The sequence below is a fragment of the Spermophilus citellus genome, assembly GCF_964194105.1.
Source record: "Spermophilus citellus genome assembly, chromosome: 6".
Classification (NCBI taxonomy): domain Eukaryota; kingdom Metazoa; phylum Chordata; class Mammalia; order Rodentia; family Sciuridae; genus Spermophilus; species Spermophilus citellus.
The window spans coordinates 90388676-90406024 of NC_138187.1; the positions used below are offsets into that span (position 1 = coordinate 90388676).

General features: G+C 35.5%; 1 protein-coding gene across 1 annotated transcript; it reads left to right on the forward strand.

Moving 5' to 3' along the window:
* The first annotated feature begins 841 nt into the window (after window positions 1-841).
* On the forward strand, window positions 842-16860 carry LOC308650999 (aldo-keto reductase family 1 member C1-like). Its single transcript, XM_081297630.1, has 9 exons — window positions 842-961; window positions 2639-2806; window positions 3747-3863; window positions 4545-4622; window positions 5060-5182; window positions 7720-7826; window positions 8343-8508; window positions 14836-14921; window positions 16635-16860. Exons 1-9 carry the CDS (start codon window positions 878-880, stop codon window positions 16675-16677), a joined length of 972 nt encoding a protein of 323 aa, XP_081153756.1. The 5' UTR covers window positions 842-877; the 3' UTR covers window positions 16678-16860.
* The last annotated feature ends 489 nt before the right edge of the window (window positions 16861-17349 follow it).

The window sequence follows — 17349 nt, forward strand, 5'->3', positions numbered from 1 at the left end:
CTTTTTGTTGCTGTGACAAAAATACCTGACAAGAACCATTTAGAGTAGGAACAGTTTATTTTTGCTCACAGTTTCAAAGGGTCATTTCATGGTCAACTGATTCTACTGTTTTGGGCCTGAGGTAAAGCACAACATCATGGTGGAACGATGTAGTGGAGGAAAGTATGGTAGCCAGAAAGGAAAGAGACAGACAGGGAGGGAAGGGATGAAGGGGGAGAGAAAAAAGCCAGGGACAAGATATAATCCCCAAGTGCATGCCCCTAGTAACCTTCTTCCTCTAGACATACCCCACCTGCCTACAGTTACCACCCAGTAATTCATTCAAATTATTACTCCATCAAATGGATTAACCCACTGCTTAAGTTACAGTTCTTATAATATAATAATTTCACCTCTGAACATTTCTACATTCACTAACACATGAGCTTTTTAGGGGGACACCTCATATCCAAACCATAACAGATAGTTAATTGTTTGAAATGATACATGATAAAAAGGTGACTTCATCATATCAAAGACAAAGAAATTGGTAGCTTGTAATTTTTGCTTATTTAATGCATGGCTTATAATCATCACCAAATGTCTTATAATAATTTGCAATAATGTGGGGACTCTGATTACAAAAATTTCTTTTTCAAGAAATTAATGATTTTATTATCACTATTTGATAATTTAATAAGAACCCACTTTTATAAAAAGTAAACTGTCTCTAATGCTGTTTTATTTCTGTGGAATACTGCTTTAAACTTGCTCCTCCTCCTTGTCACTTCACCCATAAACTTTGAACAGGAAGACGCAACATATCCTGTTTGTGGGTCATATAACCTGTGAAGGCAGAAGACAGAACAGTGTGTGCTTAGCCAGCGGAGTGACAGCTATGGATCACAAACATCAGTGTGTGGCACTAAATGATGGACATTTCATTCCTGTACTAGGATTTGGTACCACTGTACCTGATAAGGTAACAGTAGTGTCTTGGGCTGCAGGGTTTGTAAAAAAAAAAAGAAAAGTTTTAAGATGAGGGAATGTTGACTTGAATTTTCAAGTTTGTATTCCTGTGTGATTTAGGGGGAAATTACCTGGTCATCAGTTCTCCAGGCTAGAGCTAATCCATATTCCAGAAAGAAGGATATCATACTTTACTCTTCATTGTGGTATGATCCTGTGAACACCTACTGATTATTCTGGGCTTTTCATATCAGCAATAAAGCTGTTTTGCTTTTTTATCATCTCTGTTTATTGGAGCAGGACTTTCAAAAATTTTTCCATTGCATAACAACTTGGCTAACTGGAACAAAAACCCTAATTTATGACTGATCTTGGCTTTCCACATATCTTCCTCACTATGCTTCAACATTTCTAGCTTTTGATTTTATATGAGATTCATGCAACTCTTCCTTTCAGTTGAACATTTAAGGGGCATTGTAGAGAGACAGGGAGAGAGGGGAGGGGCATGGGGAAAGATACAGTTGGTAGAACAGTTAGAACCCATGTGGTATTTTCCAAATAAGTTTATTGTCTTATGTGGGTTTGGTTCATGGCACCCAAAACAATTATAATAGCAATATTAAATATCACTGACCAAAGATTACCATTATACACATAATGAACATGAAAAGTTTGAGATATTTGTGAGAATTTTCAAGACGCAGAATAGAGTTTGAAATATTGTGAGATTTGTAACAATGCAACATTTTAAAATGGTGCCAATAGACTTGCTCCATCCAAGGTTGCCACAACCTTCATTTTATCAAAAAAAAAAAAAAAGAAAGGAATGTCTGGGATATGCCACTTAAGTGGGACACAATAAGATGAGGTATGTCAGTATCCATATTGTACAAATCTTTATTCCTAGTGTGTAGACCTGTTCTTTAGTGAGAATGGCTATTTAGAAAAAAGATAACACAAGAGACTGTTATAAATAGAAGTGTTTACTTTCAAATTGGTACTAGTCTAGCAACTGGTAACTTGGGTTTCTCACCATTTTCTAACTGATGATGAAGATGATTCTATCTTAACTACTTATACAAGTATTAGGGTTTATGTCTCTGTTTTTCTTGAGAAACTGGAAGCTTTGTGTGTGCTAATAGAAAGTGTCTGTGAAACCAGCTATTATAGAAAAATGAGGAATTTAGTCTCTGAACAGTTTTTCTTGAAGATGATTTCCCATTCTTTCTCAAAAGTGAATGCTACAGGAACTTATTGTGTTGGGTGTCAATTTACTGGGGGAGAAGTCATTGAATTTTGTACCAAATTTCTTCTATATTCCTTCCCATGACTTTGTTTTTTGAAATTATTTTATTTTGTAACTTAACTATATAAATAGTAGCCTTAACTAAAAATATGCTGAATGTGAATCCTTAAACAAATAACTGAGCCTGGACATATTCTTTGGAAGCTCAAATGCCAAAGAATATCAATTAATGATTGCTCAGGAATGAAAGTGTTCTTGGGATGCCCAAACTTTCTTTCTACTGGGAAAGATCCAGGTAAATTGAGATTTTTTTATTTTTTTACCACGTATACATAATTACCCCATAACATAAGGAGAAATTGATTCACATGAAGTCCACTGTTTCTATTTGAAATTCTTCTCATTGCATGGGTCTTCAAATACTTCTTTGGATTATTCTTCCAGGTTCCTAAGAGTGAGGTAATAAAGGCCACCAAATTAGCAATAGAAGCTGGGTTCCGCCATATTGATTCTGCTTATGTATACCAAGTAGAAGAGGAGGTAGGACTGGCCATTAGAAGCAAGATTGAAGATGGCACTGTGAAGAGAGAAGACATATTCTACACTTCAAAGGTATTCTGTATGTTCTGTATATATGTGCATACTTATTTAATGCCATTGTGTGAAGATAACAATATATGATTGGATCAGCAGCTTTTTGGTAAGTTATTGCTTATTAGTACAACTTTTATTTACATGTTCTTGTATTAAAACTAGGAAAGAAAACAGATAAAGATGGTGTCTTTCACATCATTGGAGGGCCCAAATTTATGACTACAATGTGAAATTGTTTTACTTTTATGAATATCAGATCAAAGCAGTGTGATTCATCATGGACTACATAATCAGATAGAATTATGACCAGATAATGGCTTTTCTTATCTTCTGGGTGACTTTCTAAAATCTGTTATTCTGAATCTCAACTTTTACTTTGTTAATCAGAGATAGCAATATAAGAGAGATGTTTAGTTATCAAAAAGACACATCTATATTGTGTTCTACTGTGTTCTGCACATGTTAACCTGTTCTAAACAGTTTCCTCAACTCTATAAATAAAAAGGATACAAATTCTTCCCCATCTGGTAGAATAGCTAAGATATTTAGAATGTTTGTTTACTATTTTGTAACTCAATCAAACATAATTTAGATAATGGGCATTGTTATTTGAGAAAGAACTTTATCTCTTGGATCACTTCCTTCCACGTTCAGTAGGTATAGGGACAATAGCCAAATAGTAAGGTTTATATGTTCAAGACAGATGAAAAGAAACAAAGGAAACAAGACAGTTATATTTCCCTGATGGTCATCAGTCTCCAACCAGCAGAAAAATGTCTCTGCATTAGGTAAAACAAAACTCATGCATTTGTCAACAAATATGCCATAAAGAATTGCTAAAAGGAAAACTGTAAAGAAATACCAACAAACCCGCTGGTATTGATGTCTAGATGAGAAAACTTTGTCAACAAAACTGACTAGAGTATTAATTCCAAATTTCATTCTTTAACCTCTGCAGCTTTGGTCCACTTTTCATAAGCCAGATTTAGTCCGACCATCCTTGGAACAGTCACTGAAAAAACTTCAGCTGGACTATGTTGACCTCTTTCTCATTCATTTCCCTCTATCTTTGCAGGTAAGGGGTTTGGGTGTAACTTGTTTCCTTTCCACCTTCCCTTATCCCTGCATTCCAACACATTGGCTTCATTTTCATCTCATCATTTTTCATTGGTAAAAAATAATGCCTTGGGGCAGTTTAAGACACATTGACGGTAACACTTGAGAGTTACTTTGGCTTTCTGACACCCATATTAATCTTAAAAAAAAAAAAAACCCACCAAGATACTGACCCTGCTTGGTTCATATGCATGCTCCTGGACCATCATATGTCCAGGGGCATAAGGATTTCTGATCCTTTCACCTGGGTCATGAACAAAGCCATTTATCACTGGATATCAAGGCTATGTAATTATTTATGGCCTTTCCCAATGAGGGAGAAGTGTTTTCCAAAGGAAAGTATAGGGGCTGAAAAAAATTAACAGAAGTTCTATGAAACCCCCACCAGGACCTGGGAAAATAGTATTTACTATACACATGAAAGGTCTAAAGGATTAAAGGAAAACCTGTCTCCAAAGGACATTCCTTACCACTTCAAATGCAAAATATTTTACAAATACCAGGATCTAGAATATAGCTCCACCTACCTTATGAAAACTTAATGTCCCATGCACACACCCCCACCAAAAGTACCTGGCAGCACAGTTAATTGTTGCAACACAATTTGGTGAAATCTCTAAAATGATGGCTTCTATTGCAGTCTGGGATGTCATTATTACCCAAAGATGAACAAGGAAAAGCAATATCTGAAGCAGTGGATCTCTGTGACACATGGGAGGTGAGTACTTGGAGGAGAGAGTGCGGAGGAGCAAATTGGTAGAGGAAGAGTCAGGTCTGACCTGCACCTCTGACAATGGGATCTACACCGCTGGACTTCCACATCCACGGCCTTCATGAGGGCTGTTCTGATGCAGTGGTTGGGAGGAAAGCATTACTGGAGAGTAATAGGGAGAAATGGGGAAGGAGTGAGAGAGTGGGGATAGGCATCTCTTTCTGTCCATTGTCAGTAATCTCTCCCATTTTCTAAGGAGGACACAGGGATTCTCTCTTGTGTCATTATGTTTTTCTCCCATTTTCTTGGCAAAGTTTCCTCATCTAGACATCAATACCAGTGGCTTTGTTGGTATTTCTTCACAGTTTTCCTCTTAGCAATTCTTTCTTGGCATATTTGTTGACAACTTCAAGAGCTATTCTTCATGACACCTTCCTCCCCAGGCCATGGAGAAGTGTAAGGATGCAGGGTTGACAAAGTCCATTGGGGTGTCTAATTTTAACTGCCAGCATCTGGAGATGATCCTGAACAAACCAGGGCTCAAATACAAGCCTGTCTGCAACCAGGTGAGCACCCTCCGGCTTCTCTCCTTCTGCCGGGCTTCCATTGGCCAGCCTGTCCTGTGCGTGGTACCTTTGTGGACTAGAAGATTCTGCAGACAGAGCCTCTGTCTGTATGGGCTTACAGGATGCTTAGTTATGACTCTCCTTGACAATACCTTAGCGAAACGCTGGGAACATCTTGGGAGAAGCTGTGTTTATGAAGTCAAGAGAGGTAAAGGTGAAGGGAGGTAGAAGTTATTCAGACTTGGAGTGGTGGTCTTAGCCTGAGCTATGAAGGATGACCAACAACAGTGTAGACAGAAGGGCTGTGGAGAGCACCATGTATAGAAAGAAATGGCATGAAAACATGGAGTGGGGCAGTACCAAGGACACCGGAAATAAAGGCAGAGCAATGGAAAAGGTTCTTTCCTAGGGGGTTCAGATGTGTAATTTACATCATTTGGCTTAGAAGGAGCGGTTGTGGGGATAGTAATAGTGGATGAAATCAACCCTGAGGGATTTTGAGCAGAACATAGACCTGACCCTGTGCCTGACCACATTTAGTTTCTCCTTCTTTCTTTCTGACATCAAATCAGCTATTTAAGCACATCTATTCTGTTCCTGGTTCTGTGCTCTAAGTTATTGTTTTTAACAAATTCCAGTCATGGAGTATGGGTCTTTGATTGAAAAATATAGCTTAAAAAATTCATGAATTTGGTATATAATGATATGAACCTTGTGATCTCCAGATGTAAATGCTAAAAGCTAATGTGATTTTAATACTAACCTCACCCTCATTTTTGACAATGCTCACTCTCAAGCCTTTAGAACATTTGAAAGGATGACACAGAACATCTGTATTCAACTATATCCAAAATTGTTGAGGTTTGCCACATTGTCACGTGTAGGTAGCTGATGAGGTTACAGCTGTACACACGCATGGAATATTTCGCTGAATGTCTTGATAATACAACCTATGCACAAGTGTTCACTCTTACAGACCTCAGAAAACATTTGGTAGGAATAAAGATCCTCTCTGCCATAGTCACCGTTGCATTATTAGATCTATGGAAATTATCAATTAATCCCTTATACCATATAATATCTGGACCACCTTCACATTTCCCATGGCTTCCCCAAAATGTCTTGTATACTTTTTAAACCAGGATATCATTGTGGTTCACACGTAATCTTTGTCAAGCTCTCTTCTGTTGTTCAAGCTCTTTTTAACCTAGAATTACCACCAATTCTTTTTCCCCAGGACATCTGGACAGGATTGGACAAATATTTCAGATTTGTTAGATTATATTCTCATAATGATAGTTTGTTTCTCTATTCCAAGTTTTATAAATTAGAAGTTAGGTCCAAATGCTTTATTACACTGGTGTTAACCATTTCCGGCAAGAAAATGTCACCATCATGTTCAGCCCAGGAGGAAGCACGTAATGACAGATCGCCCCACTGTGGGTGATGCTAATTGTGATTTCTTGGCTCAGCTAGTGGTAGCCAGATATCCTTTTTGATAAATGTGTGTTTCCCCCCTTGAATTAGTAAAGACCTGTTGAATGAAAATTGTCAACAGAGGAAATCGTGTTCCATGACAGATATGACACACTAATTGAATATCTATTGATCATTTCTGTCTAAATTCATTTGTTATATAGGGGTTTGTGAACAATTATTTTCATCTGTAACTATTCTTTGTACCTGACACTTTTTGTGCAAAATTTCAACATATCAAATCAGGATAAACTGCAGGGCTGGGGTTGTGGCTCAGTGGTAGATCGCTTGCCTAGCATGTGTGAGGCGCTGGGTTTGATTCCCAGCATCACATATAAATACATGAATAAAATAAAGGTCCATAAACATGTGAAAAAATAAAAAAATAGGATTTTTAAAAAATGTTTTTTTAAAGATAAACTGCAACTTTTTCCTTTAAAATAGTGGAATCCTTAATAGCTTGCCTTTAATTATTTACATTGTGTAGAGTTACTGTAATAATAAGCATCAGTAGGGGCAAGTATTTTTGTTCTCTCTCTCTCTATTACTATGGGCATTAACACGTTTATTTACAATATGTGTTAGAAATGATCCTATTTTGTTCTTTATTGCTTTGGAGCAGAAATCTATTCAGCTATCACTAGAGAGATCCCTACCCATGGTACTTTGTCTTTCAGACTTGCCCTCATGAATCTTTGACCAAATTTTTGTTTTTGGCATGATTTGGTGTTCAAGGTTGGAAGAATTCTTTCCCCAATCCAGATCTGGAATTATGCATGTCTCCTTATAGTTGAAAAGGGTATTTAGCATCCAAGATCTGGTCCACAAAGTTGTTTCTTCTTAGAAATGCCTCAAAAAGAAAAAAAAATTCAGGGTATAGTATAGAAGTACTGAATTAATATTTTAAAAGCACATTGCTACTTGATGTTAATTTTTTCACCTCAAATTTTATATTATAGTTTTTTTTTAAAAAAAATCAGTTTCTGTTACTTTGACATTTTGTTTTCATATTTACATTAGCATTTAATAGAATCTGATACTTTCTGTTTTGTCCACCACAGGTAGAATGTCATCCTTTTCTCAACCAGAGAAAACTGCTGGACTTCTGCAAATCAAAAGACATTGTTTTGGTTGCTTATGGTGCTTTGGGAAGTCCCCGAGACAGCTGGTAATAAGGACAAGAAGCTCACTTAAAACATCATCAGTGACGAAATATTTCTATCATTATATTTCTATTATAATGTTTTCTTCCTTCTTTTCTCTTTTTCTTTCTACCCCTCTCCCTTTCTTTCTGTACTGAGGATTGAACTCAAGGACTCTCTACCTCTGAGCTACACCCCAAGCCCTTTTATAAAATTTTATTGAGATGGGGTCTTGTTAAATTGCTGAGGCTGACCTTAAATCTTGCAGCGCTCCTGCCTCAGTCTTCCAAGTTGCTGGGATCAGAGGTGCATGCCGCCATGTTCAGTTTGTTTTGTAGGGTTACCCATGGAAGGGCTCAAGGAGAGGGGAGAACTTGGCGTTTGTGAGTCGATCCCCTATGACACTGATGCTGCCAGTCCAGGGACTATATTTGAGGATCCCTGGTCTAGAGTAGTCTAAACAGAGCTTGGTCTATTTTGGAGCCTCCTAACAAAGTAAATACTCAGACTCAGGACTCCGGTATCTCTGCCTTTTCTTCCAGGACTGACCAGAACACCCCTGTTCTTTTGGATGATCCAGTTCTTGGTGCCTTGGCAAAAAAGCACAACCGAACTCCAGCCTTGATTGCCCTCCGCTATCAGCTGCAGCGTGGGGTTGTGGTCCTGGTCAAGAGTTTCAATGAGAAGAGGATCAAAGAGAACATGCAGGTGTTGAGGGGCTCTGGGGTTCAGGGTTACTATGCAGTATCCTTTGCATGTGTGCTTTTAAACTCTCAACATATTTATGATGAGCTAGCTTCTCTGTTTTTGTTGATGCATGTGTGATATATTTCTACCATTTTCTTCATCCTGCCATGGCAATAGGAAGACAACATGACTGGAGATTATTAGGATTGGACAGAAAATGGAGGCTCTGGTTTTAATGTTAAGTCAGCAGTGTTCTGTGCAATCCTGTGCAAATTACATTTTTTTAAAATGAAGTTGCTGAATTGGGTGATTTTAAATCTAATTTTTATGATTTTATTTATATTTCCTTGATTAGTCATAGTTCAATATTCATAAATTTATTCACTTTTAATTTTCTCTTTAATCAAGTGCCCATTGGTCTTTATCCACTGAAATATGTTATCTCTTTATTTTCAAGAGATCACTATTATACTATTAACTATACCTGCATAGCAACCTTCTGCAACATGGAAGTTAAAAAATATTCATTTTGCTCACGGGAAACAATTACCCTTGGCTCCCCTGAATATTTCTTTTGCTTTGGACTGGGCTCTCTCATATATTCGCAGTCTCATATATATTCTCTGACGCATGTGCAGGACAGGGAAGTTCCTCTAGTTCAGGATGATTTTTTTTTTAAGCTTGGAATTATGTCATTTTCATGTAAATGACTGGAGCTGGAGAACTTTATACTAAATTAAATAAGTTTGACTCAGGGGTTCAGTGTTTTCTTTCATGAGAATGATAGAAGTCGATAAATCATATAATATAGATAATAGGGAATTACCTTTAACTTTTGCTTAAAATTTATTCAACATCATCAGCTGATATGGTAGAAATAAAGAAATCCTCCCAAATATCATAGTATAATGCAGAAAGTTAATCTCTGAAAGGCTATGAATTTATCATAAATCAAGATTACTAAATATCCTCGTTTTCTTTTTCACCAAGGATTTTTTTTTTTATTAGAGCTTCATGGTGATAAATAGTAGTTGGGTTCATCCTCACATATGCATACATGCATAGAAATCGATTTCAGTTCATGATCTCCCCCTTTTCCCTCCCATCTCCCATTTCCTTTACTCTACTAGATTTCCTTTCCCCTATCTATTAATTTGTTTTTGTTGGTTCTTTGTGGAATCTTATTATTCCCTACCCCTTTTCTTTATTTTACTCTAGCTTCTGCACATAAGAGAAAACATTCAACCTTTGAGTTTCTGAGTTTGGCTAATTTCACTTAGCATGATATCCTCCATTTCCATTCAATTACCAGCAAACACAATTCTTAAAAATTTGCTCTAATTAGTTATACAGGATGGTAGGATGCATTTTGACACATCATATGTAAATGGAGTATACCTTCTCATTCTTCTGGTGGTACATGATGTACAGTTTACACTGGTCATGTAATTATATATGCACATAGGGTAATAATGTCTGATTTCATTTTACTGTCCTTTCTTACCCCATGCCTCCTCCCCTCCGTTCACTCCCCTCTGTCTAATCCAAAGTATGTGTATTCTTCCCTAGAAACCCTGTCCTGCTTACTGTGAATAAGCATCTGTATACCAAAGAAAACATTTGGTTTTTGGCTCTTTGTGATTGGCTTATTTTGCTTAGCATGATATTCTTCAGCTCCATTCATTTCCTGGATAATGTCATAATTTCATCTTCTCTATGGCCAAATAATATTCCATTGTGCATATGTACCACATTTTCTTTATCCATTCATCTGTTGAAGGGCATCTAGGTTGGTTCCATAGGTAGGCTATTGTGAATTGAGCTGCTATAAACATTGATGTGGCTTTGTCACTGTAGGAAGCAGATTTTAAGTCCTTTGGGTATAAATTGAGGAGTGGGATAAGTGGGTTACATGTTTTGTTTTGTAAAATGTTAAATGCTTCCAAGTTTTCTGAGGAATCTCCATGCTGCTTTGCATAATGGTTACACTAATTTCCAGTCCCTCCAGCAATGTATGAGTGTACCTTTTCCCCCAAATCTTCACCAATGTTTATCGGTAGTTGTATTCTTGATGATTGCCATTCTGACTGGAGTGAGATGAAATTTTAGAGTAGTTCTGATTTGAAGAGGTATTGAAAATTTTTTTCTTAGATTGTTGGTCAATTGTATGTTTTCTGTGAAGTGTCTGGTCAGCTCCTTAGCCCATTTATTGATTGGGTTATTTGTTTTAATTTTTATTGTTAGTTTTTTGAGTTCTGTATATATCCTGGAGTTTAATGCTCTGTCTGAGGTGCATGTGGTAAACATTTTTCTCCAATTCTGTAGGTTCTCTCTTCACAATTATTGAATGTTTCTATTGCTGGGAAGAAGCCTTTTAGTCTGAATCCATCCTATTTATAGATTCTTGATTTGACTTCTTGCGCTTTAGAAGTCTAGTTAAGGAATTTGGTTCCTAAGCTGACATGGTAAAGATTTAGGCTTACTTTTTCTTCTATTAGATATAGGATTTCTGTTCTAGTGCTTAAGTCCTTGATCCGCTTTGAGTTGAGTTTCATGCATCGTGAGAGATAGAGGTTTAATTTCATTTTGCTACATATGGATTCCAGTTTCCCCAGCACCATTTGTTGAATTTTCTCTTTCTTTGTTGAAATTTCTCACCATTTGTTCCTTTTCTCTATTGTATGTTTTTGGCACCTTCGTCTTGTATGAGATAACTGTATTTATGTGGATTTGTTTCTGTGTCCTCTATTCTGTAAAATTGGTCAACATGTCTGTTTTGGTGCCAATACCATGCTGATTTTGTTTCTACAGCTCTGTAGTATAGTTTAAGATCTGGTATTGTGATGCCTCCTTACTTCACTTTTATTGCTAAGGATTGCTTTGGCTATTCTGGGTCTCTTATTTTCCCAAATGAATTTCATGATTGCTTTTTCTATTTCTATGAGGAATGTCATTGGGATTTTGATTGGAATTGCATTAAATCTGTGTAACACTTCTGATAGTAGGGTCATTTTGACAATATTAATTCTACCTATTCAAGAACAAGGGAGATCTTTTCATCTTCTAAGGTCTTCTTTAATTTCTTTCTTAATATTCTGTAGTTTTCATTGTAGAGGTCTTTCATTAAATTGACTCCCAAGTATTTTTTATTATTTTTTATACTCTTGTAAATGGGATAGCTTTCCTCATTTCCTTTTCAAAGGATTCGTCACTGATGTACAGAAATGCATTTGATTTATGAGTGTTGATTTTATATCCTGATACTTTGCTGAATTCATGTATTAGTTTTAGAAGTTTACTGGTGGATTTTTTGGATCCTCTAGGTATGGAATTATGTCATCAGCAAAGAGTGATAATTTGAGTTATTTTTTTCCTATTCATATCCCTTTAATTTCTTTAATCTCTGTAATTGCTCTGGCTAGAGTTTCAAGGATGTTGAATAGAAGTGGTGAAAGAGAGCATCCCTGTTTTGTTCTAGTTTTTAGAGGGAATGCTTTCAATTTTTCTCCATTTAGAATGATGTTGGCCTTGGGCTTAGCATAGATACCTTTTACAATATTGAGCTATGTTCCTATTATCTCTAGGTTTTTTAGTGTTTTGAACATGAAGGTGTGCTGTATTTTGTCAAATGCTTTATGCATCTATTGAGAGATCATGTGATTCTTATCTTTCAGTCTATTGATGTGATGAATTACATTTATTGATGTCTGTATATTGAACCAACCCTGCATCCCTGGGATGAACCCCACTTGATTGTGGTCCACTATATTTTTAATATGTTTTTGTATTTGATTTGCCAGAACTTTATTGAGAAGTTTTGCATCTAAGTTCAACTGGGATTTTGGTCTGAAGTTTTCTTTCCTTTATGTGACTTTGTCCAGTTTTGCTCTCACAGTGATACTAGATTCATAGAATGAATTTGGAAGGGTTCCCTCTTTTACTATTTCATGGAATAATTTGAGGAGTATTGGTATTAGTTCTTTGAAAATCTTGGAGAATGTGGTTGTGAATCAGTCCGTTCCTGGGCTTTTCTTGGTTGGTAGGCTTTTAATTGTATACTCTATTTCATTGCTTGAATTGATCTCTTTAAATTGTGTATATCCTCCTGATTCAGTTTGGGTAGATCATAAGACTCTAGAAATTTGTTGATGTCTTCAAGATTTTCTATTTTATTGGAGTATAAGTTTTCCAAATAATTTTTTTATTTTCTTCTTTATTTCAGTAGTGTCAGTGTGATATTTCCTTTCTTATTATGAATTTAGTAATTTGAGTTTTTTTCTCTCTTTCTCTTCATTAACATGGCTAATGGTTTATCAATTTTATTGATTTCTTCAAAGAACCAACTTTTTTTTTCCAATTTTTTGAATTGTTTATTTTGTTTTAATTTCAGTTCTGGTTTTAAATATTGCCTCTATTCTGATGCTTTTGGTGTTGATTTGTTCTTATTTTTTCATAAGGCTTTGAGATGTAATATTAGCTCATTCATTAATTGATTTTCTGTTCTTTTAATGAATGAGCTCAATGCAGTGAACTTTCCTCTTAGCACCACATTCTTAGTGTCCCAGAGGTTTTGATATGTTGTAACGGTGTTCTCATTTACCTCTAAGTTTTTTTTTTTTAATTTCATCTGCTATCCATTCATCATTTAATAGCATATTTTTTTAGTCTCCTGGGGTTGAAGTAGCTTTTGTTTTTTAGTTTATCATTGAATTGTAATTTAATTCCATTATGATCTGATAAAATGCAGGGTAGTGTCTCTATTGTTTTGTATTTGCTAAGAATTGCTTTGTGGCATAATATATGGTTTGTTGTAGAGAAGGATGCATGTGCTGATGAAAAAAAGTGTATTCACTTTTGATGAATGAAATATTGATGGATGAAATATTGTCTGTTAAGTCTAAATTATTGATTGAATTTTTAGTTCTATATCTTTTACTTAGTTTTTGTTTGGAAGACCTATTAGGTGGTCAGAGAAGAAAGTTAAAGTCACTCAATATTATTGTGCTGTGATCTATTTGATTCTTCAAATTGTGAAGAATTTGTTTGATGTCTGTAGATGCTCCATTGTTTGGGCCATAGATATTTACGATTATTATGTCTTGTTGACGTATAGTTCCCTTCAGCAGTATGAAATGTCTTTCTTTGTCGCTTCTGATGAATTTTGGCTTGAAGTCCACTTATCTGATTTGAGGATGGAAACCCATCTTGTTTTTGTGATTCACATGAGTGATATGGTTTTTCCCATCCTTCAGTCTATAGATGTTTTTCCTAGGAGGTGAGTCTCTTGCAGACAGCGTATTGTTGGGTCTTTATTTTTTTAATCCAATCTTCCAGTCTATGTCTTAATAACAGAAAGTCAATGATTTTGATTTTTTTCTAATAAATTTTCCTTCTACTTTTGAAAATTTCCCAGTGTACAGGAAAGTTCAAAGAATAATCTAATGAACATCTCTTACCTATATTTTGACATCTCCTTCTGTGTATCCCATTTTAGAGTGTTCCTATAGATCTTTGGAGCCATTAGTTTCAACATGCTAGCAATTATTTATTTATTTATTTATTTATCTATCTATCTATCTGTCTCTCTTTCTTTCTTAATGAGGATTGAGCCCAGGGTCACTTAGCCACTGAGCCACATCTCCATTTTTTTTCTTATATTTTAATTTGAGACAGGGTCTGACTAGGATGCTTAGGGCCTTGCTAAGTTACTGAGGCTGACATTGAACTTGCAATCCTCCTGTATCCCTGGGATTACAGGTGTGTGCCACTATGCCTGGCAGTGATCATCTTTTTTTTTCTTTTTTGTGTTAATCTAACACTAATTTAGACAATGAGATAATTTTCAATCTAGCTTTGATACTATTTGATCATGATAACATCATTTGTTTTGGACAATTTAAGACTTCGATTATAGGAAAAATCTTTTTATTCTGATTACTAATAGGATTTAGATTTGTATCCACAAATCTTACTCAATCATATTGTTCAGAACTTAATTTAATCTTCTTTTAAGATATTTCATCTGTAGTATAAAGTGATTTCAATGTATTATATAAAGACTTGGATTTCTCTTTTTCACATGGTGTTCTTTAACAGCTGAAGTGTTTTTATTGATATCTTTAATAACTTTTTGTAACTTCTCATTAATTGTATTTATTTATTTAGCTGTGTTCATGATCAGACCCAGGACACTGTGCATCACAGGCAAGTGCTTGCCTAGCAAACAACCTCACCAGACCTTCTCATCTGTTCTAAAAATTGCCTCTGTACCATTCAATTGGATTAATTTATATTTCTCAGATTGACAATATGCAATATAACAATAATGAAAATCTACTTCTGTGATAGGTTTTTGAATTTCAATTGACTCCAGAAGACATGAAAATCTTAGATAACCTCAATAGGAATGTTCGATACTACCCTGTTGTGGATGTGTAAGTAACTTTCATAAATGTAGTGCCTCATTTTATTTCTGGGGATGAATAAAACATCATTGTTGAAAATTACCTCAATACATGGAGAATAGAGGCCAGTTTGAGTCAGGGATGAGACAAGAGCTTTTATGAATTCTTGTCTCAGATTCTTGTCAGAGCTCTGTTCTGTGAGTGGAACCAGGATCAGCATGGACTTCCACACATGCACCTGGGCACTTCTCATTACATGGAATGATTCAGATAAACCATTATCGTTGCTGAATGTACACCTGTAAGTAGGTCTCTCTATCCTATGACTTTGTAGTGGATATACACTTTGGTTATCACCAATATAGTGTTATTAAGTGTTTTTAAAACCAGTTTTCTATCATCTTCTCCCATATCTCTTAATTTCTTATCAGGTTAAAAGCATCTCTATCAACCCTGTGTTCCCAGTAAGAAAGTCTCATCTCCTCCATATAAAATTGTTCATCAGTCTTTCATTTAATGACTGATAGTTTCAAGTCCCTCTTTTCCTCTCCACTGCATATTTGCTCAGAACCCAGAAACTGCTTTTGTCTACAGAATAGCTGTCACCAGTGGATAAATAGTAACAGTGGGCTTTGATATTCTGAAATACAGAAATCTCAATGCAGAGGATAAAGAAGTGTTAAGAGAATAGAGACTGAAACTGAAGGACAGCATGGGGTGAAACCTCCTTAGTAAAGGGAATATACAGCTAACAAATGATCTTTACCCTCCCTTCATGATCTGAGGTTACAAAATCTGATAAAGAAAATATATTATGAAGGTGAGCAGGAGAACAGATTCCTCTTTCCTGTGAGAATTTAATTCATATTAGAAACAAATGTGATACTGTATGAAAGAGATTAGCATAATATAAAATTGTCTGTACTCAAAAATTGGTAGATATGTCATTACTGATATTTTTATTAGTACAGAGAAAGATGATGAGTTATGAGTTATGAATTATGAGTTATGATGAGTTATAATATGAAGTTATTTTCCTATGTAGAGATCAGAGATTGAGGAAGTGGCAAGCAATGAATAATAATTGCTACTTAAATATTATAATAAATAACGATTTTTATATTTCACCTTCTTTGTAAAGTCTACACATCTCCGAATTATATGGTAAACTCTTAGGATTTGGAAATCTATGTTATAAATGAAATTCTTTCCATTTCTGAATTTAACAGAACATGCTGAGTGTGAAGGGCAATAAGTAAATAATTAAGGAACTAGCACAATGGAAGTGAAGTTGCTGGCAGTAATTTACACAGCCTGAAACAATTTTCTCATATTGACCAATGTCTGCAATTGTCCTTGTTCAACAAGGAAGAGTCAATTTTCTTTGAGGAAATTTATAACAGGAAGTTTCATTGAGAACTGGAAATAAGAGGGGATGGGAAACTACTTTCCTGTTCTGACAGATGTGAATGGGGATAAAAATATGTTTAGATTTTTGCCGTGGTGTATTTTCTGTATTAAATTCCAGGTGAGAAAATAGAATTTGAACAATTTAATTATGATTTCCAGAAAATACTTAATATAATGTCATGCTCATGAAATTAAGAAAGGCATAGCTTACAACCTTGCTCTAAGGAAACAAAATTATCAAACATGACCTAATGGATGCTTTTGGAAATCTCTTTACCATTCTAGAAATGGAGACACTGAACTGATATTATGCACATTTTTTTCTCATTGTAGATTTTATGGACATCCCGATTATCCACATTTTGATGAATGTTGACATGGAGGCCTTTGTCATCACTTTGACTTTAACCCCTGCTAATCAATAGTGATGTGGGAGACATCTCTGGTGGTTGGACACATCATTTCTAATCCATGCTGTTTGTCAAACTCACGTTCACTGGAACTCTGCTCACAGATCAGGAAGAAAAGGGGCTAAATTTTTGTTGCCTTTAAAAAATAATGTAAACACATGGAAATGATAGGAGACCTTCAATGATACATAAAATTATAAGAGGTTAAGAGGGGCAAGGGGGAGGGAAAAAGAGGGAGAGAATTGAACAACAGTAGGCTAGGTAGAGAGGGAAGATGGGAGGGGAGGGGGGATAGTAGGGGATAGGAAAGGTAGCAGAATACAACAGTCACTAATATGGCATTATGTAAAAATGTGAATATGTAACAAATGTGATTTTGCAATCTGTATTTGGGGTGAAATTGGGAGTTCAAAACACAATTTGAGTCAAATGTATGAAAGATGATATATCATGAACTATGTAATGCTTTAAATAATCAATAAAAAATATATATATTAAAAAAAAATAATGTAAAGTTGTTTTCCTATTTAATACTAAAACCAACCTCACCCAGCAGCAAATCTAGGTGAAATGTGGAGAGAAAGGGGTGGGGGAGGGAGAAGGAAATCTGAGCAATGCACATTTAATTAATGACTTAG

Coding starts and splice junctions, on each gene's coding strand:
- LOC308650999 (XM_081297630.1), top strand. CDS start 878: ATGGATCACAAACATCAGTGTGTGGCACTAAATGATGGACATTTCATT. Junction 2,807..3,746: donor ACATATTCTACACTTCAAAG/GTATTCTGTATG, acceptor TAACCTCTGCAG/CTTTGGTCCACTTTTCATAA. Junction 14,922..16,634: donor TACTACCCTGTTGTGGATGT/GTAAGTAACTTT, acceptor TTCTCATTGTAG/ATTTTATGGACATCCCGATT.